The sequence below is a fragment of the Zophobas morio genome, unplaced genomic scaffold (genome assembly GCF_036711695.1).
Source record: "Zophobas morio isolate AGI-343-1 ecotype UQ-CSIRO unplaced genomic scaffold, CSIRO_AGI_Zmor_V1 ptg000070l, whole genome shotgun sequence".
Lineage (NCBI taxonomy): Eukaryota > Metazoa > Arthropoda > Insecta > Coleoptera > Tenebrionidae > Zophobas > Zophobas morio.
The window spans coordinates 140647-166907 of record NW_026972175.1 but is presented as its reverse complement, the minus strand read 5'-3'; the positions used below and the strand labels follow the sequence as shown (position 1 = coordinate 166907).

At 29.4% G+C, this 26261-nt stretch overlaps 4 protein-coding genes across 4 annotated transcripts; 1 reads left to right on the top strand and 3 right to left on the bottom strand.

The window, feature by feature from the left end:
- Positions 1-1020: 1020 nt before the first annotated feature.
- LOC135143685 (uncharacterized) lies at positions 1021-7881 on the bottom strand. The gene is made up of 8 exons (XM_064075593.1): positions 7650-7881; positions 7418-7552; positions 7268-7363; positions 4997-5151; positions 4735-4835; positions 4510-4589; positions 1471-1786; positions 1021-1292 (listed from the first exon to the last, which is right to left on the bottom strand). Exons 5-8 carry the CDS (start codon positions 4821-4823, stop codon positions 1127-1129), a joined length of 651 nt encoding a protein of 216 aa, XP_063931663.1. The 5' UTR covers positions 4824-4835; positions 4997-5151; positions 7268-7363; positions 7418-7552; positions 7650-7881; the 3' UTR covers positions 1021-1126.
- Positions 7882-9198: 1317 nt separating this feature from the next.
- LOC135143692 (uncharacterized) lies at positions 9199-11964 on the bottom strand. Its single transcript, XM_064075601.1, has 6 exons — positions 11895-11964; positions 11605-11769; positions 11156-11261; positions 10517-10592; positions 9986-10052; positions 9199-9338 (listed from the first exon to the last, which is right to left on the bottom strand). The coding sequence occupies exons 1-6, from the start codon at positions 11962-11964 to the stop codon at positions 9199-9201; spliced, it is 624 nt and encodes a 207-aa protein (XP_063931671.1).
- A 6061-nt stretch (positions 11965-18025) lies between these two features.
- Positions 18026-22439, bottom strand: LOC135143678 (cell division cycle 5-like protein). Its single transcript, XM_064075588.1, has 21 exons — positions 22317-22439; positions 22202-22258; positions 21974-22135; positions 21838-21890; positions 21656-21777; positions 21490-21581; positions 21278-21357; positions 20739-20916; positions 20320-20408; positions 20070-20266; positions 19856-19976; positions 19699-19802; positions 19570-19644; positions 19430-19520; positions 19240-19358; positions 19043-19174; positions 18862-18990; positions 18738-18806; positions 18595-18681; positions 18218-18346; positions 18026-18159 (listed from the first exon to the last, which is right to left on the bottom strand). The coding sequence occupies exons 1-21, from the start codon at positions 22403-22405 to the stop codon at positions 18049-18051; spliced, it is 2286 nt and encodes a 761-aa protein (XP_063931658.1). The 5' UTR covers positions 22406-22439; the 3' UTR covers positions 18026-18048.
- Positions 22440-23571: 1132 nt separating this feature from the next.
- LOC135143691 (uncharacterized) lies at positions 23572-25978 on the top strand. Its single transcript, XM_064075599.1, has 8 exons — positions 23572-23640; positions 23701-23966; positions 24066-24199; positions 24258-24318; positions 24416-24480; positions 25054-25103; positions 25749-25828; positions 25887-25978. Exons 2-8 carry the CDS (start codon positions 23702-23704, stop codon positions 25976-25978), a joined length of 747 nt encoding a protein of 248 aa, XP_063931669.1. The 5' UTR covers positions 23572-23640; position 23701.
- The last annotated feature ends 283 nt before the right edge of the window (positions 25979-26261 follow it).

Here is a 26261-nt window from a genome sequence, read left to right as displayed (position 1 = left end):
CTTCGCTGGAAAACGATAATCAGCATGTCCACCTTTGTAAGTAAGCTATTCTTTCAACTTTAGTCTTCTTAAAAGTCTATCCAGTTGTGTGCCATTAAGTCAAGAAGGCTTTTTATTAGTCTTTCTTCCCACTTAAAATAATTTATTCTTTTAACTTTTTAATGTTAATATCGGAGTTTTTTTAAACACTGCAAGCCATAAACTCGAATAAAGTCCCAAAAAATGTAGTAAAAAACGGCGTCCTTCCATGATCCACACCATCACTCTTAAGCCAAAAGGATATGTGACATAAGAGGTACTAGTTTACTTTATTTGGCTTAAGAAAGCATTTAGTCATGGAGGGGCATTCACAAGCAACCCCGAGAAAGGATCGTACCCTTGTAATTTCATTACTGGATTAACCAATCAGATGTTCTCGCCATCGTTAAAAATCTTTTTCCAGAGAAGCCATTAAATGATATCATAAGAATACCTAAATTAGTCTATAGCAATAATCGAAATTTGCAAAAGTACAAGTGAATTGTTTCAGAAAAAAAATGCTTCCTTAAAAATTTATTTTTGAAAGACAATAAAATTGTTCATGTATTTTTCCAAACTAAATTAGTCTGCTTCCCGATTAACTTTAAAATAACCTTTAAGAAAATTAAAATAATAAAATCAATCAGGTAAATACTTGTCTTTAGTGGGACAGTAAATTAATGACATTCCTACTACGTGGCATGTCCGCCTAACGGATAACTATTTAGAAAATGGATCCAACGTAGTAAACGCTAAAAATTAATCTTTGAGAGCTATGCTATACATGTTGACAGACTATAGCCTATTAAGTGTTTATTGTCTAGTTATTCTTTAAATATTACCAAAAAAAAGTGGCGCATAATAACCAAAAAAGTATTTCTAACCATTTCATAAAATATTACCTCAAATGAACTCAATAAAACAAAACTTTTTACAAACTTCAATATGTTGATGTTCTTTTTCTAAAATTTTAATTAAATAAGTAATTCTTTTTCTCTTCTTTCCATATATAATAAATAAATCCTTAATTTTAAAGTCTTTTTTTCCATATGAATTAAACAATCATTATGAACGCCCTTCCCTTACACTCTCGCAATTTTATAAATGGTCATCTTTTTTTTCTTTTCCGCTCTCTTTCTTTCGGTCTCCTTCGCTCTCGTTCTCCTTCTCTTTCTCGATGACGTTCGCGATACCGCTCTCTCTCCTTTGATTTCAGTCGCTCTTCACTAGCTCTACGCTTGACCCGCCTCGAAGGGTGGGGAGACGTAGCTCTTCTGAAAAAAAAAAAATATAAAAATATTTAGCTGAATAATAAACTTAAAAACTAAACAAGTTTTCTAATACTATATATAATAATTATATAGATAAATATTGCTAGTTATTTTAATAAGTTCTTCAAAGTAATAAATAGAAGATAAAGTAAGTTATATGAAAATAAAAAAAATATAAAACCTCGATAAAGAACGAAAATGACGCGGATCAAAATCCTTATTGTTTTTGTGTTTAGAATTTGAATGAGAAACATTTTCTTCGAGAATTTTTGAATTCCCAAAAGATTCAGTGCGATGGGCAGTTTCCACCGGAACGACTTCTGCATTATTTTGCTTATTTTGCAAAAGTCGCTGAGTCACGAGTTGTTTGGCCCGATTAAGCGCCTCGTCCAGCGCGGCCCACGAAACTCGAGGAAGTTGGTATAAATGAAGAATTGCTTTAGCACATTTGTGAAGAGCAGCATAATCCGCTTCAAAAACGTCCCACCATCGAATTTCTATATAATGAAAAATTAATAAACGTAATAGGGTTAACAAAAATAATTATAAACGGTTTAAAATTTTCGAATTAGTTTTATTGACTACTTTAATAATAAAGTGTTACCGAAGTAAACGAAATTAAATAAAAACCAAAATAGCAATTCAAATTTTAAAGGCGCCGACAGATAAATAAAATAATTAGAATTAAAAAAAACAAAGTAAAAAAGAGTTATAAAATATATAAAAGATATAAACTCTACAAAAAAATTAAAAATATTTAACTTACCTTATTTTTTATTATAAAATTTGACATAAAAACATGATTAATATATAAATAATAATTCTTTAATACACTCAATAAATTTTGTTATATATATTAAAGATATTATATCGCTGTTACTCTTTGCGATATTAATAATAATAAAAGTAAATGAAGGCTCACCAAACTCATTAACCGGTTGTAATAAAGAAATAAAAAGGATGATATAAGCATAATAAATATATCAATTTTTAAATATTCTACGTTTAACGGATAAAAAAAGCAAAGAAAACCAATAATAATCATTTTAATATAAAAAGTTGTTTATAAATATATGAAAAAGAATGTTACGCTCAAGACATTAATACTAAATTATATAAAAAAATTATTAAAAGCAACAATATTAAAACTAAAATTTATATAAAAACAGAGCAGGGAAAGTTAAAATGTAAATAAATAAATGTAATAATAAAGTTATAATTAATTCTTTATATGCTACATACACTTCTACTTAAATAAAATTAGAAGTTAATTAAAATAGTTTTGGTAATTTCCATATATTATATATGTTATGACAAATTATATTAAATATATAAATTAAGAAAAATAAGAATTTAATATCTTAACAAAAATATTATATATCAAATAAAAAATTAAATTTATTATTACATCAACATAAATTATATATTAAAAAAATTAGAGGAAATATAAAAAAGCTTAAATTATTTGCTCGAAAAGAATTATATATTCCATTAGAAGACTTAAAAAAATTGAAAAAAGATTTTTAAATCCCTGAAAACTATAACAAAACAAAAATTATATTAAATAATAATTACTTAACCGCCACCTGAGGTTAATCATATAAAAAATTAAAAAAAACTTTTCTTAAACAGTCCGCTTCAAAAGTAAAGGTAATAAGAAATATATAGGAAAACAAAAATAAAGATCAAATATAATAAAAAAAAAGTTATTGATCATTAATAAATAAATTTAGTAAGTATTAACGAACAGAATAATAATGTAGTTAGTTTGTGTATACACATTTCATATAGAAAATATAAAAAATTGTAAAAAAAAAAAAATAAATTTTTATAAATTTTATTCATAAGTAGAATAAAAAATGATCCTAAAATCTTTAAATAAAAAAGTTTTAAAATAAATAACAGAGGGTAGTCAAAAATAATTTAAGAAATTTTAGTTAATAAAATTGTTTATAAGCCTTACAAAATACAGCAAAACTCCAAAATAACACTACATATATAATAAACTTTATAATAAATAATTAACGGCATCAATGATATTATAAATTTCTAGAATAATATTATACTATTCATCTCTATAAAAAACCCAAAAAAGTAAAGTGAAAATATAACAAAACTTTAAATTAACATAGTAAATAGTTTATAACTTTTTGGTATAAAAAAACTTAGAAGAGTTTTTATAAATTTATCATAAATATGAAATAATTGTTCTCAAATATCAATCATTCGACAATTTCTTTATAAAAAACTAAAAAAATATACCCACTACTATAAATATATTTGAATAAGTAACAAAAATAATTGTTCTAATAAAAGGTATTACATAACGAAGTTATTGTGCTACATAACTTAGTAAGAAAAAATAAATTTTTTAAAAATATAAATAATCGCATTTAATATAACTACAAAGTTTTTTATTTATAGAGTTGTAAATAATGATTTCTAACTAATAAAAATGATATATAACAACAGTTAAACATATAAAAATAAGTCTAATAATAAAAACAATTTGTTAAAAATTGGCAATAATTATTAATACTATACAGTCAATGGGCTCAAAAAGTAGCAACACCAACTCCTCTGTTAACTGTAAATGACTTCACTAAAAATGAGAAGCAAGAAAAAATAACCCAAAAAATATTTATAGTAAATTAAAAAAAATTGCTGCACTAAATAAACATAAAATGTAAACATATATATTGAAATAAAACTGAAAAATACTTGAAAAATTATTAAATATACTAAACTTTGGAAGTTTCAATATAATAAAAATATTAGATATATAAAATTTTTAATAACTAACTTCAAAAATAAAAAATATTATATATACAATTTTCTCAGTAAACAAAAAAATTAAAAATTTATAATCAAAAATAAACTTCCGAACAAAAATAAAAATAATTAACATAATTAATGAATGACTATAAAAAAAAATATATATAGCCCTTTTTTAAAATTCGTATGCTCGCAGAGCAGTCGATAAGATAAACAAAAGTACAAAAGAAACGAATAAAGTTTAATGATTAACTTTATAAAAAAAGTCCAGAAATATAAGAAATATTTAATAAAAGAAACTTAAGTTAAAGAGTCAATATAGTATTAAAGTGTTATAATATAACATTAAGAACAAGTTTCAAACAAGATAAGTAAGTAATAAAATCGGGTATTAAAATTTTTAGAACTTAAATTAAAAAATTAAGTTTAAAAAAAAAAAGCAAACCATTGTCTTCAGGTAAACTAATGTTCATTACTCTGGTAGATAAAAATATGATGCTGGCAGCGATAACATTCGGTGAAAATCTTAATAAACAAAGCAATATGTTTATTATTTTATGTAAAATATCATTAAAAGCACTCTATATTAGTAACGCAATACACATTCATTACATTTTTATTAACTTTATCATTTCCTATAAAAATACTATTTCCGTATTATTTAAACAACCTTTGGAATATATTAGTTCTTAATGAATCGTTCATAAAATTCCACGCCTTCTGAGCGAGCGCGCGATTCTCAAATAATGAAAACGTCATCAAGTAGTTAATCTGATAAAAAAGATTATAAATATATTAAAAATTTCGAAGTCGGTATTTTTATACAAACTTCATAAGTATATATAAGCAAATAGAGAAATAGTAATAAAGTTACTGCCGTATTAAAAAGTGTAAATTTGCTAAAATTTTGGAATAGTAATAAAAAAAGCCACCAGCAACTTGTGAGGATGCTGAACATGGACGCTGAAGCCGAGTTCCTTCAATACTCTTCGCTCCGCTTTGATAACGTTATTTTTAGCATTTAAATAAGCTTCAGAATATAGACTGTCAAAAACAACATCCTCCTCTTCAGCTTCTTGTGAAGCGCCTTATAAATTTTATTGTATTAAACTTAATGTTAAGTAAAAATTCTGCTAAAATATTCATAAAAAATAAAGTCTCAAATATGGATACAGAGGAAGTTAAAGAAATGAAAAACAAAGAATTGTTCTAAACAAATAAGCAATATTTCCCATTGGCCGACGACAAGTCAATTTTATGGTTAATTAATGGAGCGGATCTTTGGCCAATCAAATATACAGAATAAGGAAGACTCCAGTCTCTGTCCATCTTTACTATATTTTTATTAACCTTTTCCGTATTTGAAAAATTCGCATGTGACAGACAACGCACTAAAATTCGTGGTGCTTACCAGTATAAATAAAAACTCAACACTCACTAAAAACTATTCTACTTTTGACCAGTCTTCAAAATAAAAGCGATGCACTCAGTGTTTCCTAAAGCCGTAAACTGTTTCGAGCGCGGCTCGCTGAGGAACCTTGTACAAACTAGTAAGAGCTGCTCTGCACGCGCTACCCGAATATATATACGCCCTGCAAAGACCCGTGCGTAGCTGAATTTGTCAGTTCATCCAAGCCTAAACTTCAACAGCATAAAGAAAAGCAAAGCATGAGAAGTAGTCTAACAACTTTACATAAAGGCCAATAAAAATGGTCATAAATTCAACCAAAAATGGAAATGTCGTAAGCCAGTGGGAAACGCCAAATTTTTTATTTTTCGGTAAAACTTGTTCATCCTTTATGTGAACAAAAATTAGTGTTAAAAATAAAAAGTGAGAAGCAAAAAATAATACAAACGCTATACTCAAAACAAAACTAGTAATAGTTGCATGGCTATACTAATTTATATTTGAATATAATCAGAATAATTTTTACGAAATAGTATTAATAAATTAAAAAATAAAAATATTAATAAGAAATGATAAACATAATCATTTGAAGACCAGTGTTAATAATACAAACTGGCGAGGTAACTGCACAGCAGCGAAGATTTAAAAATAAGTATAATAATTGTAATAAGAATAAGCTTGTTTTTAATAAGTTTTAAAAGAAAAAGCAATAAAAAAATAACTCAGAAAAAACAAAGTACTTTATCTTATTGAAGTAAACGGAAGTTATTATCTACAGACAGTCTTATGTTCATTACTAGCCTTAATACTACCATCCTTAGTTAACTTTTTCAATAGTAACTTTTCTTAATAAACAGCCGTGGGACTTAGGCCTTCAATAGCTATTCTAATGGAATAAACTCGTAGAGTTATTCCTGTTCTCTGCGAAAAGCCTTTCCAGGCCACTCCAGTGGTCTAAATGCAAGAGAAAGAAATAATGGTACGCTAATATCCATAAAAAACAAAAGTGTTATATACAAATCAACAAGCACGTGCATAACAGCCTATCCTTTCTGCTCTCGCTTAAAATATCTGTTATAAAGCTTTAAGCAAGTATTGCAAAAGTGGCGGCTGTAATCCGACCTGGTTCCCGTCAATAAACATCAGAGGGAAATAAAAATCTAGGAGACCAAAAGCCCTACACAAAGTTTAAAACTTCAATAGTTACATCAACCAAACAGAATTAATAGAAAATTTAGTAAAGTTGTCCATCAACTTAGCAGAGTACCCAAAGCAAACCCGCCAGATCAAACTTCATATGGAAACCCATTTAAAAATTCCAAAAAAATATTGATTTACAAATATAATTTTCCTCTAAGAATATAACAACAAACTTCTCTGCCGTTTTTTTATTAGCTCCAAACCCGTAAATCAAAAGAACTTCCTTATATAACTGTTAATCTAACTTCTGACTTTTATGTAAAAGAAACTCCGCAGCACTTTCATAGCAAAAAAAAATCACCGCTGAGATAAAAATAATTAAAAACGATGATAGCTTTGTATAATAATTAATATATTATAAATAGCACAAAGCAATATTTAAATAATTTGTTCGATTTAAATTTTCCCTCTTAAAAAATTAAAATATATATATTATAAATTTAAAAAGTGAAATCACAACTGCAAAAAAAAATAAATTTGCTTCAAAACAATTCAAGTAAAAGTAAAATTAGAAGTGATAAACATAACTAAAAATGCGGCATATATAAATTAAAGAAGTAAAATAATAATGATATACCACAAATATAAATATTACCCTTCTCTCTTTTTTGCTTAACATAATTATAAACATTAATAATAGGGCGACAGTGAACGGGACATTCTTCAATTTTCGCTGCTAACAAGATACAACCTTCAACAAGAATTATAGAAGCAAGTATAAAATTATATATACATATAAAAATACCCAAAGCAGTGTAATGAAAATCATAATGGACAAAGGACTTTTTATAATAAAAACGTTGAAACAAAATCTGCGCAGTAGCCACGGCCACTTGAGGTAACTTCAGTAATCTTCCACAGATTTGTATGAGTTCACATCCTTCGTATTATATAAAAAAAGAAGGCGCAACTGTAGTTATAATAAATTCATATATAATATTTATATATAATAACATAATGATATAAAAGTAATTAACCTGAAATCCTCAGCTGAATCTCCGTGGCAGCGTCGATAAAGTCTTTCTGTGAAGGTGTATGTATAAGTTTATCATCTTTTAGAAGTGTATTCTCGAGAGAAAGAGCTACATAATGAAAATCAACAGCCTGAGAAGGCGATCCAAGTTTTTTATTGACGGTCCCTTTAAAACAACGACTTTCTTGATTGTAAACTAAAGTAGAGTCGTCGTTTGCTTCAAGGCTTTTAGCCTCACACTGACCTTTGTTGCCCTTTTCACTATAACTATCCGACACAAACATTATTTATAGTAAAGCATCAAGTTCTTTTCAAACTTGTGATGTACTTTCTTTCAAAGTTAATTTAATATGGTAACAGAAAATTACAACTGCTCAGAAATCTATTTCAAGTGTAAACTTATAATATACAAAAATTTAAAACCAAATTTTTGACGAAGACTATAAATAGCCGAAAAAGTACCCAATTATATTATTTTTACAGATACAATTAAAAAAAGCTAAAAAATCCTACCGAGTTGCACAGTGAGTAAATAAGCTACAAAAAAGAAGAGTCTCTTGAAGGAAGCAGGGAAAGAACACACCAACCAAAATGATGGTCAAAACCAAAAAAGAGTGACTGTACAAAACAAAAATTAATTTTCAAAAACTCCGTGCACGTCTAAATCCAAATTAAGAAAGAAGAAAATAAATTGGTAATAATTGTTATTTTTGGTTAAATAGGTGCATTTAACTTTTCCACATGGGCGGTTAGCAGTAAAGTATTGCCTTTTAATGCATAAGCCGACGTGTGTCTTCTGATGTCTCTTTAGTGTTTATGTAAAAGAACTTTATTTAATTTGTTTATTTTTATATTTTTCATTATAAAATGGTTAAAAAATTTATTTTGGATACTTACCTAATAATATAAGTTTTACGTAAGGGTTAGGGTTTACATTAATAAGAACTATTCCCCCCGGTGGCAAAGTCAAGCTTGACTTGCCTCAAAGCACTTCGTTATGGCTAAAAAGTTTCGTTTTACAAAATAGTAAAGGCTGTGGGTTTTTTTTAATAACTTTGGGTACGCAACCTCGTCAGAGTTAATTTTATAACTAATACCACTTTTTTGTTTTCTATTTATATCTATAGAGGTTACATTGCAAAACTGATAAGCGCTGCGGGAACAGGTTACTTTTACACTTTTAAGCGAAGAAAAGGAGCCGCTCGGCTAAGTTTGGTTAAGTACGACCCAGTAGGTAACAAACTAATGTTCGCTATTGTCTTACAATTATAATGTATTTTATTTTTAATTTACTCCTTTTATGAACTAGTTTTAATTTATTTTAAAAAAATAGTACGTCGTCATTGTTTATTTATAGAATCAAAGAAGAAAGCTTGAAATTCTTTTTTAATTTTAGTTAAACTTATGAAATAATAAATTTAAATTATATGACCTAATTATTTATTAAATAAGTTACCGAGTTTTATTAATTTGTATATTTTGGTAACGTGATTAGAAACGTTTAAAATTTTTAATGTTTATTTATTTACAAATTATTGCGCTACGTTCAGAATTTATGCCTCAAATTTAGTTTTGTTTGAGAAAACTTCCAGCAATTCGTTAATAAAGTAATTATCGTTAATAACTGCATAAGCCGGAATAACTTTAACAATAGCAAAGTTTTCTGAATTTGAAATCTTTAGTCGCATTCCACCTTATTTAAAGAAGTAGTAAAAATAGAAATAATTACATTAGACTAAATACCAAAAAATATAAACAAAGGGTGTACTTTACTTCTACACTTTTAAAACAAGCCTTTAAGCAATTTTGCTTTTTACTCAATCGAAAAATTTGGTGTTGAAATTTAGTTTATATCTGTAATATCAGAATAATAGGTGTAATACCACATTTCCTTAGTGTTTGTTTGATATAATTTACTTTTTTACAGAAACCTTGACTCAGTTAAAAGGTAGAATATATTTTTTATGAAACCACTTACTAATTTGAGCTTATAAACAAATGACCCTTGCTTAATTTAAAAAACCATTGCTGTTAGCATTGGGTTACTTTGTTCAAATCAAAATAAAATAATTTTACTTTAATTACAATATTGGGGCTACTAGCGCGGATTACTCAAAAGGCAGTTGGGGATTTATCGCTCTCTAAACATATTTTAGGAAATCTCTTGGGGAATTAAACTAAATTCGTTTGTGAGGCTTTATTATAGAAGTTAAAAATTTGAAAATAATTTAGTTAAAAAACTGGAAAATATGAAAGTTACTGTTAATAATTAAATATTTAGTTATTTAGCCTTGTTACAGATAACTCGATTGATTAAAAAGAGAATTGTGAATAATTTACCTGTAGTTCTCACATCGACGATATTTTTCTCCCTTTCGTCTAAGGAAACGTTGTCATCAAAGAAAATCTACTTATTAAATAAGCTAATAAACTTTAGGACAAACTCGCTTCGCGGCACTAAAAAGTTAGTAGATAAAAATTTTATAAAAAATTATTTAAAAACTTAAAATTTAGTATTTTAAAACTTAATTTTCTTTTGTAGTTATTTTCTTTAAAGTTTAAAAGTTGCGTTTAAGAAAAGTTTGTTAATATTATTAGCTCTAAATTATTAATTCAAAGCTTTATAGTGAACATATTCTATTTTAAATAATTAAAAAATAAATAGTTTGTTCGAACTTATTAAATATATATTTTCAACCTAATTTTAACGAAAATTTTATGTACGAATAACTAAAAGTTTTTCTTATAGTTTACAAGATTTTTTTTTGTAAACGTTGACTTTTAATGTGAATTAAATTCCTTTATTATAAATTTAAGAAAAAAAAAGTTTTAACTTATAAATATTGAGTTATTAAAAATGATTTTTGGCACTTGATAAATTTCCGTATCGTTTGGATCCACAACTAACAGTTTTCCTGCCCAACCAGCTTCATTATTACTAAACCACCTGCATAAGAAATATAGAATTTTTAAGAATTTATTTGAGTAAATTTAATTAATTTTAACTAAGATTTTAAAAACTTGCCTAATAATAACTAAAATTTAACTAATAATAATTGAAAAACTTAAAGGTCATATATTGACCACATCAATTATAAAGCTATTATAAAAGAATTTTTGATTAGATTTCAAAATAATGGGCAGCAAGTAACAAAAGGGACACTGAAATTACTACAAGCATTTTTTATAATATAGTAAAATAATTTTTATTATAAAATTATAATGTTAATAATAGTAGTTATCAATACATAAATAAGTGATATTCCTATGTAAAAGCTTTTAAAAATTTTTATCTTAATAAATTTTAAAGAGCTAATTTTTTAATATAAAATTAATTAAACAATACTTTCTTTTAATTTTTTATAGTAAAGTTTTAAAGATCCTTTTTTTGTATTAACTACTTAATAATTTTAATAACTGTTACTAAGCAAAAAAAAATTAATATTTAATGGTTGCAAATAGTAAAGCTGGAAAACTTGCCAAACACTGCTCGCCGTAAAGGTAACCTACCAATGATAATAGTCAGTGAAACCAAGACAAACATTTTCTTTGAGGGCATCTTTGATAGCGTCGTATATATTCTGATAACCTACAGCAGTTCTTTTCAAAGGGCCGCCTTTACAAAATTGTAGAATTTAGAATTTTATAACTTTAACATAAGAATGCGTTGGGCGGAATTACTTTCAATTAAGGTTATTTTTGATTTTAACATTTAAACGTTTACTAATTAATTTTAGATATCTTATTGGCTTTCTGCTTCTGTGTATAATATATATATATTTTTTCTTAATACTCTTATAAAACTCCTAAAATTTTAATTTTATGGTAAACTTACACCTATAAAATAAAGTCTATATAAATTGCACTTTTAGACTTAAAAAAATTATTTCAGGGTATAACCCTTTGGGTAACCATGAATTTTAAATATTAAATTAAATTGTTAAAAACAATAACAGTACTGTAAGAAAGTTTTTGTTGAAAGGAGGAAGGCAGTTCTGTGCTGCCCAGTACTAAAGCGTCAGAATCGCTACTTCTGAAAAACGCTCCTGTGCATATATCAGGATTTAGTTTCTGTGGAAGAAAAAAATCTAACTTTTTAATAGGTTTAAGCAGCCACTTGAAACCTTAAAAAAGGGGACTTTAACATCAGGAAAAAGGTAGTGGCTTCCTTCACAAAAATTGCTGAAGGTCTTCAGGACTGCCCTCAGATCGGATCCAAAAGTTCGAAAAATTATGCGAAAATTGATACCCCGTTCACATAAATAGTTGACTAAATGAAAAAAAGATGGAATAACGGGAGCAGCATCTTTAGTTAACATCCTTTTTAAAAAAGAAGAGAAATTAGAGTTCAAGAAGAAAAAAATTATTATGTGCTTCTTAATTGATTTTATAGAGAATTGAGCCATCAACTAATTTTATTTAGAAATATTAATATTTGTAAATATAACGTTAAAAACTTAAATTTATTAAAAATAGCAAACAATTTATGAAAAAAGGATAACCTAACAAGAATAAACACTATATTACAAGTAACTTAAAAAAAAATTTACTCGCTACTTTAATAAATTAGTAAGTTTGTGAAATAAAATTAGAAATTATAAATAGTAACACCCTTGTGTTAAACTATATATATAAGTTTTATTTTAAAAATGGTAAATAATAAGTATTTGCTTAGTAGCACATATATAAACATGATTCTAATGTAATTCGGCTTAGATAAATAAACTGATGAAAAAAAGGTGAAAGCTTAAAAAACTTGAAAACAGAAAGTTGTAGGCTTCGTAGTTGGTATTTTTACATAAAATAAACTCACTCAACTCCAGTTAGTTTTTTCCATATTTTGTCGACATGCGGTTGAAAACTCTCTCCAATTTCTCCTTGATGAGTAAACTTACGAAACAAGTCATTTCTGCTCGCCTTTATTTTTCGATTAGTTTCAAGTTTATCTATTTTATACTACAACTTTATAAAGGTTAAATAAAAAACCCATGTTACGCCGTAAACTGACCTTCTATGTTATTTTCAGAATTACTTGGATAAGGAAGGAGGTACTCATCTACGTACTTTTTGTAATTGACAACAAGATCATCGCCTTTACAAGGAGAATCTGAAGAAAGATCTGCGGAAATAATGTCCCAACGATAAGACTTTGATAATGATCTCTCTGAAGTCGTCTTTTTGTAATATAATATATTATGAAGGCATAACGAAATATATTAATAACTACTTCACTAATCCTACCCCAGACTAAACTAGATACTAAATCCTGGACTACATCATCTTTAGATTTCTCCCCGGCCAGATCGGACATTAAAATAGTTTTATTAATATCTAGGTGAAGCACCAGACAAAAATTTGAACATTGAAATTTAGAGATTTGACAGTGGAAAAAATCTTCGCCGCCTTTCATTTTTTATTTATACAAAGTAACTACCCGACACTAAACTGAGCAGTGTTAGTTTGAGTTTTAATTCATATTTGAAAAGTTGCGTGATAGGCTGAGAGGGTTAGTAATCCCAATATTACCTATAAAATATCTTTATCTAGCATAATAACTAAACCACCTTGAGTTTTATGTATTTACCTCCATTATTGCTATAAAATTTTGTTAAAGATTTATTTTTAACTTTCTTACGGAACAAAAGTATTTTATCTAAAAAGACCGAGTTAAAACTAGTTAACATTGTAGCACACAAACCTCAATTATTAAGTTAAAGTTAGATGTCTTTCCCACGGTGGGACACCGGCACTATTTAACTAACACCCTGGGAATAGAGTCCAAGTTATGTGACGTCTTTAAATGCCTACAAACAGTTTGAATTGTATCCTATTTAGGTATTTTTTACGAATTTTCCTCAAATTGTTTTCTTTAGGATTTAAATTATGTTTGCTAATCTATTATATTTCCATTGTCACTTTATTAACGTTATTAAATATTTACTATAATTTTTTCTTTTTTATTTACAAGGCCTTACCGTCTTAAGGTAACCCTTGCTTTTTGTGTTTGCTACAATTATTAGCTAACTGCATTCCCAGTTAAATGACACTAGTGATTATATACGGATGCGCACCTAATTAAAAGATAGATAAAAAAATTGCTTGGTATACATCACATGTAAGAACTAATTACAATAAATATAACATGGTATAATATTCGCGCGTGCAAGCAGCGGAACACATAATCTTTAAAGGCACCTACTCGCTCGGGAGATTAACATCTGTGGGGTGCAGTGTGAAGTAGTTTAATGAGAGTTCTAGTTCTGCCCTCCCCCTCATTATTTATAATTAGGCGCTATAGTTATATCATAAGAATTACACTAAGCGGAAAGTAAATTTTTTAAGTAACTGTAAAAGTAAAGTATATACTATTAAAATTAAATGTACTGTTCTTTAATTAATATGAATTTTTAAGCACTTTAAATATTTTATATATCGCCAAGATCTACAACGTAAACTAGCCAAGCCATTAACACAGGTTTTAAATGGCTCTTTAAAGGATATACAAGCCTACCTACCTCGCTTTTTTAAAAACTCGTTATACTAGATATGCTATGAAATTGCTTTAAGTCTTTAGATGGTGTACGATTTTAATTAAAACCTCTAGTAGAACAAAACAAAATAACACTCAAAAATATTAGCTAAAATTTTCTACTAAAGTCGAACGATAAATAAAAGATGAAACCTAAGGGTTTGCTTTCAGCGCTTGCCGTATGAGGCGTCGCCTCAATTTTAGTAAAGCTGTATTTTGGGTGAAACTAGAGGAGATCAAACTTTTAGGTTTCGTTCTAGTTTAGTGTGCAATCTAATGCTAATTTTGTACAACTAAAGTAGAACTTTTGAATTTAAGGCGACGCTCGAAGCCATTTAACCTGGTACGCCAGTATTTAAGGACTCAAACGAGTAGATTTATAGAAAACTTACTACTAAACCTACTATTATGCGTTTCGTAGAACTACTATAGGCGACTGTATTGGTAGTTTGATTGGTTTGGGGAGCCAACTACTTGATTAGGATATTCCTTTACTTTAGCATCTTGGTTAACAATAGTACTAAAGGTAGTCTCCACTAGCCCCAGGCTAACACGAAAAGAGGTTTTAGCGAGAAAGCTTCCATGGGGGCAGTTGCCGCATTAAAGAAGTGAAAAGTTTTATTGCGTTAGTGACTCTCTACGACAAATGGGCTAGAATCAAGCTGGAACAAGAGTAAGCTATGGTACGATGGAATTTCTTCTAAAATAAATCGGGGTATGGTTGTTATTTTAATTGTCTAACTGAAGGTTCTACACCCACGGTGAACTCTAAGTGGTTATCTACGGTTATAAAATTGGTCTTGAGTAACCGTAACATCTTCTGTGTAACTACTTCCTTAGAAGTACTATATTCTTTCTGTTTGATGCCGGATTACTTTTTATATGACAATGGTATGGTCATCCATTCTACTATAATATCTCGGTGGAAAAGTTGCCCTTACGGCTTAGTGTACTTAACCTACTGTTGACTTACTGCGGTGTAGTCTACCCGAGTCTTCTGGTATTTAAAAGGTGAGGTACAGACGTTTACACTAATTAAACGTGGGCTTAAGTAGCTAAGTTAGTGGAATGTGCAAAATAAGACTATATCTGGCTCTAATAACGAGTAAAATTTGTACGCAACCTACTTACATTTATCAAATTTAATTGTAGTGTACTCTAGCTACTGTTCAGGTTAGGTTGAGAATTTGGCTTATTGTATATCCCTCTATATACTAACTTATTGACGACGCTGGTGAAGCATATACCAAAATCCTAATGGAATAGTGCCCCTTACCAGAGTATGTACTCTTATCATTACCCTTTAGTAAATTAAATTTATTCTCTTATACGTAGTGGGTCAAGCAACTAGTAAACTTCCATCTGAAGATACCTAATTGATTAAGAGAAAAAGAGGCATCATCTTTAAAAGTGTTGAAATTCGATAACCTCATTATATTATAATTATACAAGTACCTCACATATATACGTGATCAACTATCAATTTGTTTACCAACAATCCTTTCGTTTACTACAAACAGTTATTACCCTTTTGACATAGAGGTTTGACTCTATTTTTACTTTTATAATGAAGTACCTACTGTTGACGAATAGATCCCAGTTCATAATTTTTAAAGTAAATTGCCAATATGAGACAATCCTTATAATTGTTTCAAAGATTGTTTTACGCTAAATTATTGCATATAAGGAACATCCGCTTAAAATAAATAAGTAGTCGCATTAATTTTTTTTATGCACTTCCTTCTTAGGCACGTCCGTGCATATGTACTTTATATAAGCATACATATCCGTGTACAGTTAATTTCTAGAGGCCTAATGATTTAAATACCCTAACACCTACAAACAAACCTCTAAGCTTTGATCTCTTAATTTCCAAATGTTCTGAGTTTCTGTTTGTCCTTAGCCGCCTTAAACTTTAAGTTTATTTACCTCTACTTTAAATATTCGTAAAACCATTTATTTTAAGTCTTATTTACTTTTATTTAACCTGTAGTTCTTTTGTAACCCTTCCTTATTAGGCTATATTAGTGTAAAATTTTCTTTACCTCTACTATTAGCACTTGCTATTTTTAAAGAAACCACGATCTATAAACGTAACTAAGTACACTACATGCACTGAATTTAACACAACCAAAAAAAATAATGAAGCAACTTGTTAAGTATTTAAGAAGTAAGAACACAAATTTAGTTTTTTTATAAAGATATTTATGAGAAAGTGTTTGGGCTTGAATAAAAAGAAACTTAACCGTGTGCTTGGGATTAGTCTAAATAAAAAAATTAAATTTATATTAAAACAATAAAATGTTAGCCATCAATATTGAGTGAAGATTATTGGAGTAAACTTACGAAGCAACCCATTAAATGTTTTTTTTGTTGTAAAATGTTAAATGGAGTTTAGAATTGATTTAGAAAATAAAAAAGTAGGCGCACTAAAGCTCAAAGAAGAAATTTAAAGAAAACAAAAATAGGGGGGAGGGTAAACACTGGCATTTTAAGTTCAGTACTAATACTTTTAAACCGCTTAATTTGGTTTCCCCCCTCCTACCGAAGGAGTATACTAGAATTTTATGAGGACGAGGTTAAATACGCGGCCTTCAAAAGGACCGAAAAAGAATGTCGCATCCGTGAAAACCGAACCCACGAACCCACGAACCCACGATCTTGAGTGTGCACGCTAATGCTCTTAACCACAGAGCTACGAACAACTCTCAATCCCAGTATGATGGCTGTAATACGTATTCAATTTGTCAGCGTATCACGACTGTCTCAAAGTACGGGGAATAGCGGAGGTATATCCCGACCCGGGCTCCCGTCGTTCGACCAGGAGTGGTGGAAATTGCTTAAACCACACCGGGAGAGGGGGCGGATTGCGAATAGATGCAAAATCATAATTTCCTTGGGGCTCCAATGTTTAAGTTCTTTACATTAAAGTTAACTGCTCCTAAGAGGACGGCAAATCTTCTGTTTGATAGAAAATAATTTGATCATCTGGTCTTAGATCGTAGGGCATTATAAACCACTTTGAATAAAAGTTCGCAATACCAAACTTTATTGGAAGCTTTTTCAACGTCTAAGAATACTATGGCGGTGTCTGTTTTCTCAATTGTTAAAGCCTTAGTTAATATATTCTGAAAGTCTTAAGATTTGTTGATTTTGAAGAAAACCGATTTAAAGCTCTATAACAATGTTCTTTCCATTTACAAAGTTTTTCTAAAGCCATTCCGAAAATATCCTTTAAAATTAGTTAATCAACTTTTTTTTTTCCAGATACCACTCTTAACTATGTGTCACAGGAGTAAAGCAGAATGCTAAATATAATTTAAACCTAAAATGTTTTCTACACAACCGATCCTTATGGTCTGTTTTAAAGTAATAGTTAACTGATAAAAAAAATGCAAGTAAACAATTTTTTTACCGATCCGGTAATTTATAAAAACAAGTCGACCACTAATCCTCCAACTATTTGTTTATGAAAAATATGTTTTCGGAATGGTAGGATATTTGTAAGCCAGTATGAGTTCAGACTAAGAGATTTCTTTTAATTCACTAGCAACGAAGAAATCTCTTTTTCATATGATAAAAGTTATCTATGGTTTTAAAATAACAAGCCCATTCTTGTTATCATTTTTACTTGCACACTTCTTTAGCTTCTAAGAAGTGATTTATATTTTTTACAGAACTTTAACGAAAAGAACCCGTAAATGTTTTTAAATTTTACTAATACACCATCTGTTCAAAAGTCTACTATAAAGATTCTAAATTAAAAGCCAAAAAATTCTCTTCCACCATAAATTTTAGTAATAAAAGTATTAAATTTATTATTAAAAAACTCTACGAAGGTACAACGTTTACAAAAATCTATGGCAGAGAAAATTTACTTAGCCAGTAAGGCAAGCAGCACGGCCCGTTGGTCACATAAATTCTTATAACGATTTTGTAGTTCATCTTCATATAAATTTTGCTTCTTAACTTCCTCGAGCAGCGCCTTAAAAGATTTATTATATAAGAAATGTGTTAAGATAACTTCAGTTAATAAATAGTACGTTAATTCTATAAGAAATTCCCACAAGCTCGGTGGCTCTCAAAGCTTTGTAGCATTTCAGCTCTGTAATGGCGAGTTCTATCCGGTCACTTTTCTTTTTGATTTCTTTGCATAGTAAGTCTTCTCGTTTCTTATTAAAAACATATTGAATGTTAACTAAAATTTCAAAAAAAGCGTTTTCTTATAAGTCTAGAACAGGTTATACAATCCAAACAAAGTTCAGTTCAAAACTAAATAAAGATATTTCTAAACTGTGAGGCGATAAGTAATGATAATAACTAAAATCTGGGGTTAGAATCAATACACAACAGGAAATTAATATGTTAATGCTACAAAAAACATGAAGGGGGAAGGAAGCGAGGGCTACAACGAGAGCACCTGGTAGCCAATGGTGAGTGTCTTGACTTTACTTTCGAGGCGGCTCGCTTTTTTCAGACCTTCTTTCGATAACAGTTTACTTATAAACTAAGAAAAGCAAATCTCTATTATGTTAAGCTCTTTCTGTAGTTGTCTGAAGGCACCTGAAATTCATCTTCAAGAGCAGCAAGCTTATCGTTGGCGGAAACAAAGGAGGCACGTGCATAACGGCGCTTTATTAAGTAAGTAATAAATTGACGCTGCAGAACACGATGAAATTTAAGTAACTTGTGAAGGGACAAAAGTTATATCTTCTTTACACTCTTCCCAAAGTTTTGAGTAAGTTTCCATGTCTACTTCTTTATGATTCATGCCATACTTGACGAGAGACATCTCGTTTCGCAACACTTCTTTTGCCTGCATAACGCAATATAATATACATATAATAGAAGATATTACTTAGTAGAACTTTATTTAATTCATCGTCAGTGAAAAAGTTAAGCTTGGGGGAGGCCGGTGGCTTCTTCAAGTTAACAGGCGGACTCTTATACACATCGTATTGCTGGAGAACCAGCACTTCCTGCTTGAGGAGCTCGTCGGCCTGAAAACAACCAATAACGCGAGAAGAATCAAAAACTGTTTTAAAAGTAAAAAAAGAGTGGTCACAGCTTGAAGAGGAGTGAGATGAGTGGCCGCATCCGCCTTCAAGTAGTTCTTGTTAACCACAGATGGGCGCGGAAGGCAGCGCCTCAGTGCACTCGAGCAATGGGACAATGCTTTGGCCTCTGCGTATAGTTGCACGAAGAAAAAAAGAATCATTAAAAATTATCTCTAATACGCAAAGCCGACAGAAAACCTTCTTCAGCTTGTAAAGCTGCCGATTGGGCAAGAAGCTCAGAAGCGTCCAATGACTTTGCTTCATTAGCTTCTTCAACATCTTCAACGATCTAAACTTTATTATGAAAAAGTTCGAGCTCGAATTTTAAAAAAAATGACCTCTGGAACTACTATTTCATAATCATTCTTTGGAGCAGGCAAGCTGCGCAGCCCCTGAAGTAACGAGTTCTTTTTCTACGCAGAAAAGAATTATTAAAGATTTAAAAGGTTGAAAAATTGAACTTATACAAGCACGTGCTGGGCGCCGACTGAAGGAAATTGATTGATGCCCAAATTATCACGTGCAGGAGTATAGGTATGAAATTCCTTGGAGGACCGGGCGGGCGTACTTCCTGCCGAGTTGAGAAGTGAGATAAAAAAAATACACGCGAAGAGAAGGCAACACCGAATTGCGAGGGCCGCGCAGGTGTCTTCAGCACGGTGTTTGGGGTTTGAACAACCTGATGCCTCGGCGCTCCAATGGTGTCGTCAAAATCTGCAATGGGCATGTAGCCTTCTCTGCCGGCCTTCGAAGGAAGGAATTAAAAAAAAAGCATGCTGGGAAGTAACGACGTATTATGGACAATTGAGAAAAATAAAACAGAAGTCCGAAGTTAGACCAGCAAGGGCGTCTGCTGCTCGTTAAGAGCAAGTAAGTACTTTGCATCTTGAATAAGTCTATCATCTTCCTCTCGCAACATGGGCGTGCGCAGAGATTGAACAGCGGAAGAGGTGATCGAATATTCGCCTATAAGGTCGGACGAAGCGGAATCAAGTTCGGGATCAAGTAGTTCTTTAGCCTGTTCTGAAGTTTGCCCTGGAAACAAAGGAATGACGAGAAGTAAAAATAAACAAAACAGCACATAAAACCAATTTTAACAATTTCTTCAAGTTCAGAATCGGTAACTTGAGGGCTCGGAAGCACAAGTTTACTTCGCTTTGGCTGGTAATTGGCAGTTCTTAAAAAAAATAATACAAACTTGAGGGGTAAATCTAATATCCAAACTTAATACATCTTTAAATATTTAATTTATAAATATAACTCCACTTTACTACCCTTAAAAAAAAAATTACCTGTAACTTGTATAAAGATATTAGAAAGCAAAGTTATTAACTAAAACTCCAAGAAAATAAATAAAGATATAAAAGATGAAAATACGCTATTATTAGCAAAGACAATAAGTAAAATGACAAATAAAGTAACTATAAGTAATAAAATCTAATATTAACTACAGCCGTAAATTTTAATTAAATACAAAAAGTTTTTTATATATAAAGTAAAGGAAAACTTATTCCAAAGCGTTGGAATATTTTCATCTTTCTTCTTTTTAAGCTTTTCTTTATCTTTTTTTCTGGCGCGTTCTTCTTCATCTTCTCGCCTCAAACCTTCAATTTCTTGCAAACTTTTCGGTCTAAATATTTCTTTCTCCTTCTCTTTTATTTTCTCCGCAGAAGTATCGTAAAATCCTAGGAAAAAAATTTAGTAGAAAAAATTTACGAAATTAAAAATGTAAAATTAATAAAAGCATGGAACAAATTAAATATATACAAAAGCGTAAAATACTACAAAGTTTAAAAAGACAAAAAGTAAAAATAATAATTATAATAATAAAGCATATACGTAATAAATAATGCAAGTCAAAAAAAGTATTAGACAGCAAAAAAAAAATTTAAAGTATTATAAAGATACGCACACTTATAAGGAAGTATGTACTTAAAAGAATTAAAAAAAAATAAACCTTAAATATAAAGATTTTAAATTAATTACTTAAAAAATTGCAAGTAGTTTAAGAAAAGTAAATTTGTATAGTCAATAAGTAAAAAGAACCCAAAGGCTCTTTCCTTTGAAAGGGAATCTCCGCGTTATAGTCGACACCACGATGTCTAAATTTTGGTTCCAAAACAACACTGCCATAATATTGATATGGTAATAAAGCAGAAATAATGAATGTATGTTAAATATATAAATATATTTAAGTAACCAAAACATTTATATAAAATTGCAACTTAGTAGTAACAATAAAATAATAATAGTAAAACTCGATTCCAGCGGCACGGAGCTCTCTACGACGCTGAAAAGCAGCTAAACGCCGAGCTTCCTGCAGTTGTTTCTCTCGCGCTTTCCTTTTAGCCTTTTAATAATCTTCGTTATTTTATATAAAAAAAAGCCAAATAAGAAAAAAAAATAAAAGTCACTAAGCAAAACCTTCTTTCCTACAGTATTCGCCATGCGTGCACGGGCTTCCGAGAGCATTTCCTTTTCGTCTTCATCCATGTCAATGGGATCTGGACGAGCAGGTTTCTGCGCTGCATTAACATCAACTTCACCTAATTTTTAAAAAATAAGGTCGTAAAATTAAATTCTTCGCTTTGGATAAATAATAAAACCTGGCCTTAATTTTTTTAACTCACTTTCATCGTCAATTCCTTGGGCGGCTGATCTTTGTTAAAATAGAGGTTAAATATTATAATAATAACCATATAGTACAAATAAAAAGAAGTTATGAAAATTTATAAAAAGTACAAAAGCTTCTCATAGTGTTGCAAACACTGTGCCGGCGTACGACCAACTAAGGGGGCTATAGTGGGCCATTGAGTGGGAAAAATCTTAGCTAAATGGAGCAACTTCTCTTCTTCTTCTCGACTCCACTCCGTCTTTTTGATACTAGGATCCAGCCAAGAGTACCTTTAAGATGTATAATAGGTGGTAAATAGAGCTAATGCAAACAAATAAAAGATTTAAATAACTTACCAGCGCTCTTTACATTGCTTAGCCGACTTACGAGAGAGTAGGGATGCTATTCGAGACCTATATCACAAACGATAAAGATATTGTAGTACTTTTCAAAAAATAATTCTCTTTTTACCATTGATTTTTTCCATATTTCATAACAGCCGCTTTAAGTATTTCATCTTCTGTGTTTCTCCACACCCCTCCCTTAACAATAATTCTCATTTCTATTTGTTTTTCAGAGGAGAAAGTAAAAATAGTTTTAAATAGTAATTAGATATAGTCTTCTGGCGATGATTAAAAAAACAGTGCTGGTCACAGCGTAAAATAATATAATTTACAACCAATTAGAATGGTCTTCCCATCACGCTTTTCAATGGTGTTCATTTGGTGTTTTATTTTCAAAAATTCTCCGCACGAACCTAATTCTTAAACCTCTCTACCAAAGCTTTATGAAATTATAAACTTATTACAGGTCTTATTCTCAAATTTTAAATATTTAATTTGTATATTAATTGGATTAGGGCACCACATTAAAAAAGTTCCTGTCAGGATGTATTGAAGTATTGGCTAATGTTAAAGCTCATAAAGTAGGTAAAGGCAGTTCTTAAACTGGAAAAAAGTAAAACAAGATTAAGTTTGGGGATACGAAGGAGAAAAATCAGTAAGTAAAATATTTCTGCTTAACTATCGCCATCTCACTTATAGGCTATGACAAACAAAGCACAAAATCTCAAAGATTTCTTTTAGTTTCACTGTCGAACACTACCTATCTTTTTTGAAAGATAGTCAACATGCTAGGTGTTAGATTTTAGTTATACAGATGCGATCACCAGAATGACTTAAAAAATTTATTTACCAATATAAACTATATTTTTTTTATGCTCTTACTAAGAAATTTTGGAGGATTATTTTATTAATTATTTTTCTATCTCCTTAAATACTAAAAAAAAAAAGCTAAATTGCGTAAAAACTTATTTCTACAGTATAAAAAATGTAACTAATTGATTCCGAAAAATTCCATTGAACCCTTAGATTACTTTTAAAAAAGGTCAATGGGGAGGGGGAGTAAGAGTAAGAGCCAATTGCTCGACGCTTCGTGATATTTTGTATAAAATAACTACTTTAATATACTAAGTTAACTATTAGTATTTACTAATAAATTTCATTAACTCCATGTGCACTAAGCTGGCAAGATAGATTCTACTAAAAGAAGTCATAATACTATATGTTCCGACTTTTGTTATACACTTTAGAGTAATGTTCCTTGAAAAGTTAAATAAAGTTAGCATACAAACCTAATTTTTTATAGCATGTCTTTTTTTCTGACCACGCTTTATTGGCCGTTTTGACCGATTTCCTTACATTCATTTTGAATTGTTCCTGCCAACCTTTATGAAACTTCCTTGAAGCGGTTACTTTATAATCTGTTGTTTTTAACTTTCGTACAGCGAGATAAGGTGTAATATATATAAAATTCTCTTAATTTAAGTATTTACTATTATTTAATTTACCTCTAGAATGGTGTCCCTAGAAGAGGAATTGGCCACATTTGAAAGACTTGAACGGGAGCTATTATCTAAATGCAAGCAGGCCCCAAATACAACTTCTCTTAGTGTTAATTACACTTCATCACTTTACCCCTCGTCAACTTTTCCAACCTCTATCATTGCGCAAAAATCTGGAAATTCAATCACCTCTCTTCCGGCTTTAAACAATTCAAGCTCAACTAACGTTTCTCTTACTTTTCAACACCTTCCTCTTTTTCCTAATATTGATGTATCCGGTACATTATTTTGTTAAATGAGCTAACTTATAATATTTACAATTTACTATGTTTATTTTGAAAAGTTTTTTTTATTTAGTAGTGAAAACTTTATATTAGGTCCCACAATGGTTCTTGGGAGCGACCTAATTATGTTACAAAACAAACAGCAAGCAGAAAAGGCAGCTGCCTTGAAAGCCGACGCTGGAATTTCGAACACTCTTGTTTTAGAAAAGATTTACGGTGAAGAGCCCGTTAGTCACTTCTTTGTTTTGCTTTTTACCCTTCTTCATACTTTACTTTAACTTTTAGACTTTGAGGCATGCCGGTGGCAAAACTTGGCGTGATAAAAGTTTGGCTGACTGGAAATCTGGTTGTTAACTGTTATATTAAACTTTATGTACTTTTTTAATTAGTATAACGGATCTTTTTTGTTTTCTTTTAACTTCACGGAAAATTTTATTATTTAGATGACTTTAGGATATTCGTTGGGGATTTAGGAAACGACGTCTCTGATGACTTATTAACGAGAACGGTTGATTATCAACTTTTCGTAGTGCCATTAAAAAAGAAAACCTACCAATATATATTTATAAATTATTTTTATATTTATTACTCCCTAATACATTCTCTACTTATTCCTTTTATTAATGTACTTTTTTTTTCTATTTAACTTTATTATTTACATATATATGTGGCGCTAAAGCTTGACTTATGTTTATTTATTATAATATATAACTTTGCTCAGTATTGCTTATTAGTTTTTATATTTACTGTGCAGTTATGATTATTTTATCTGACATTTAGATTTAATTTTAAAGTTATTACTCAAATTTTACGTTATGCTCTCGTATTGCTTTTTTTTGTTGCATAAATATATGTTTTATTTTTATTTAACAAAGTAGGTTTTTATTTAAATTTGACTCTGTTTTATTTTTTTAATTACTCTAAGTTCATTCTTTTGTAATTGATTTATCTTTACGTATCTTTTTTTTTCTAGTTAAACTTTTTTTAATTGGTTGTTTATTTTTTTTAAGTTTCTATTGCTACACAAGTTCTGAGTGTAAACTTTGTTTCGCTCAGTAATTTTCACTCACCTAATTTGCAGTTCCAACAGTATCCAAGTTTTTTGAAAGCAAAAGTTATACGGGACAAAAGGTATTATTTTTTAAACTTATTGATTATTATTATTGAGTTATAATACTGCTTCCAAGTATTGTAATTTATGATATCTAAAAAGACCGACCTTCTTATACTTTATTTTTGTTTTTTTTGTTTTTTTTTTAATATTTCAAATTATAAGAAATAATTTTAGCACTAATGATTGTTATGAATTTAACAACTTTTTATAGTTTTCGTAATTTTTAATTTTTATAATAGGCGTTATTAATTTGTTAAAAAGACTGAAGTTGGGGTTAATAAGTTACTTTTTATCAAAAATTTCTAAAGTGTTTTTTTGACAAGCACGATACGCAGTATATTTTCTTGGTTAAGATTTATAGTTTTGCAGGCACGCATCTCTTCTATTAGCTATTTATTTATCAATTTTTAAGTTTTTAGGAGGCTTTTTATACTTCTAACGTTATTTTATAAAGTTACCATTTTAGTAGTGTAACTTTGTGTAATATAAAAATCTAAAGTATACTTTTATTTTGCTTATTTTTTGTAGAAATTATACATTAGAAGTTCAACATAAAAGTAGTTATTTTTTAACATAATAATATGTCCATTATATTTTTACAATTTATCAGAAATCTTGTTTAATTTTTATAATTTATATTTGAATTTTCGATATCAATATAGATCAGGAAAAACGAAAGGTTACGGGTTTGTAAGTTTTAAAGATCCTAAAGATTATGTTACAGCTATGCGCGAATTAAATGGTTCTTTGTAGATTTATTTTTTTATTCAAGTTTATATAATGCTTCTTCGTTAAATTAGGGAAGTATTGTGGTAGTCGACCCATGAAACTTAAAAAGAGTTGTTGGGAACAGAGAATCCATAAAAAAGGCCTTAGAAAAACTAAAAAATAAATTCAATTCCTTCTTGATTTTGTAGTACGACTTGCTTGTAGATTCTTTTTGCCAGGATAATGAACCTTCTCATCTGTTTAATTTTTTCTTAACACTATTTTGCGCTGTTTACACAAAAGTTGACAAACAGTATAGTATTAACCAACTTAGAGGCGTATAGTATATTATCTGAGTTATCCTATAACTTATACTGCTTTGTAAACACAGCAGTATTCAGTTTTATTAAGCAAACCTTTTATACGTTACCAACAGCGCTTTGTTTTCGAGTAGAAGAAGTACCTTT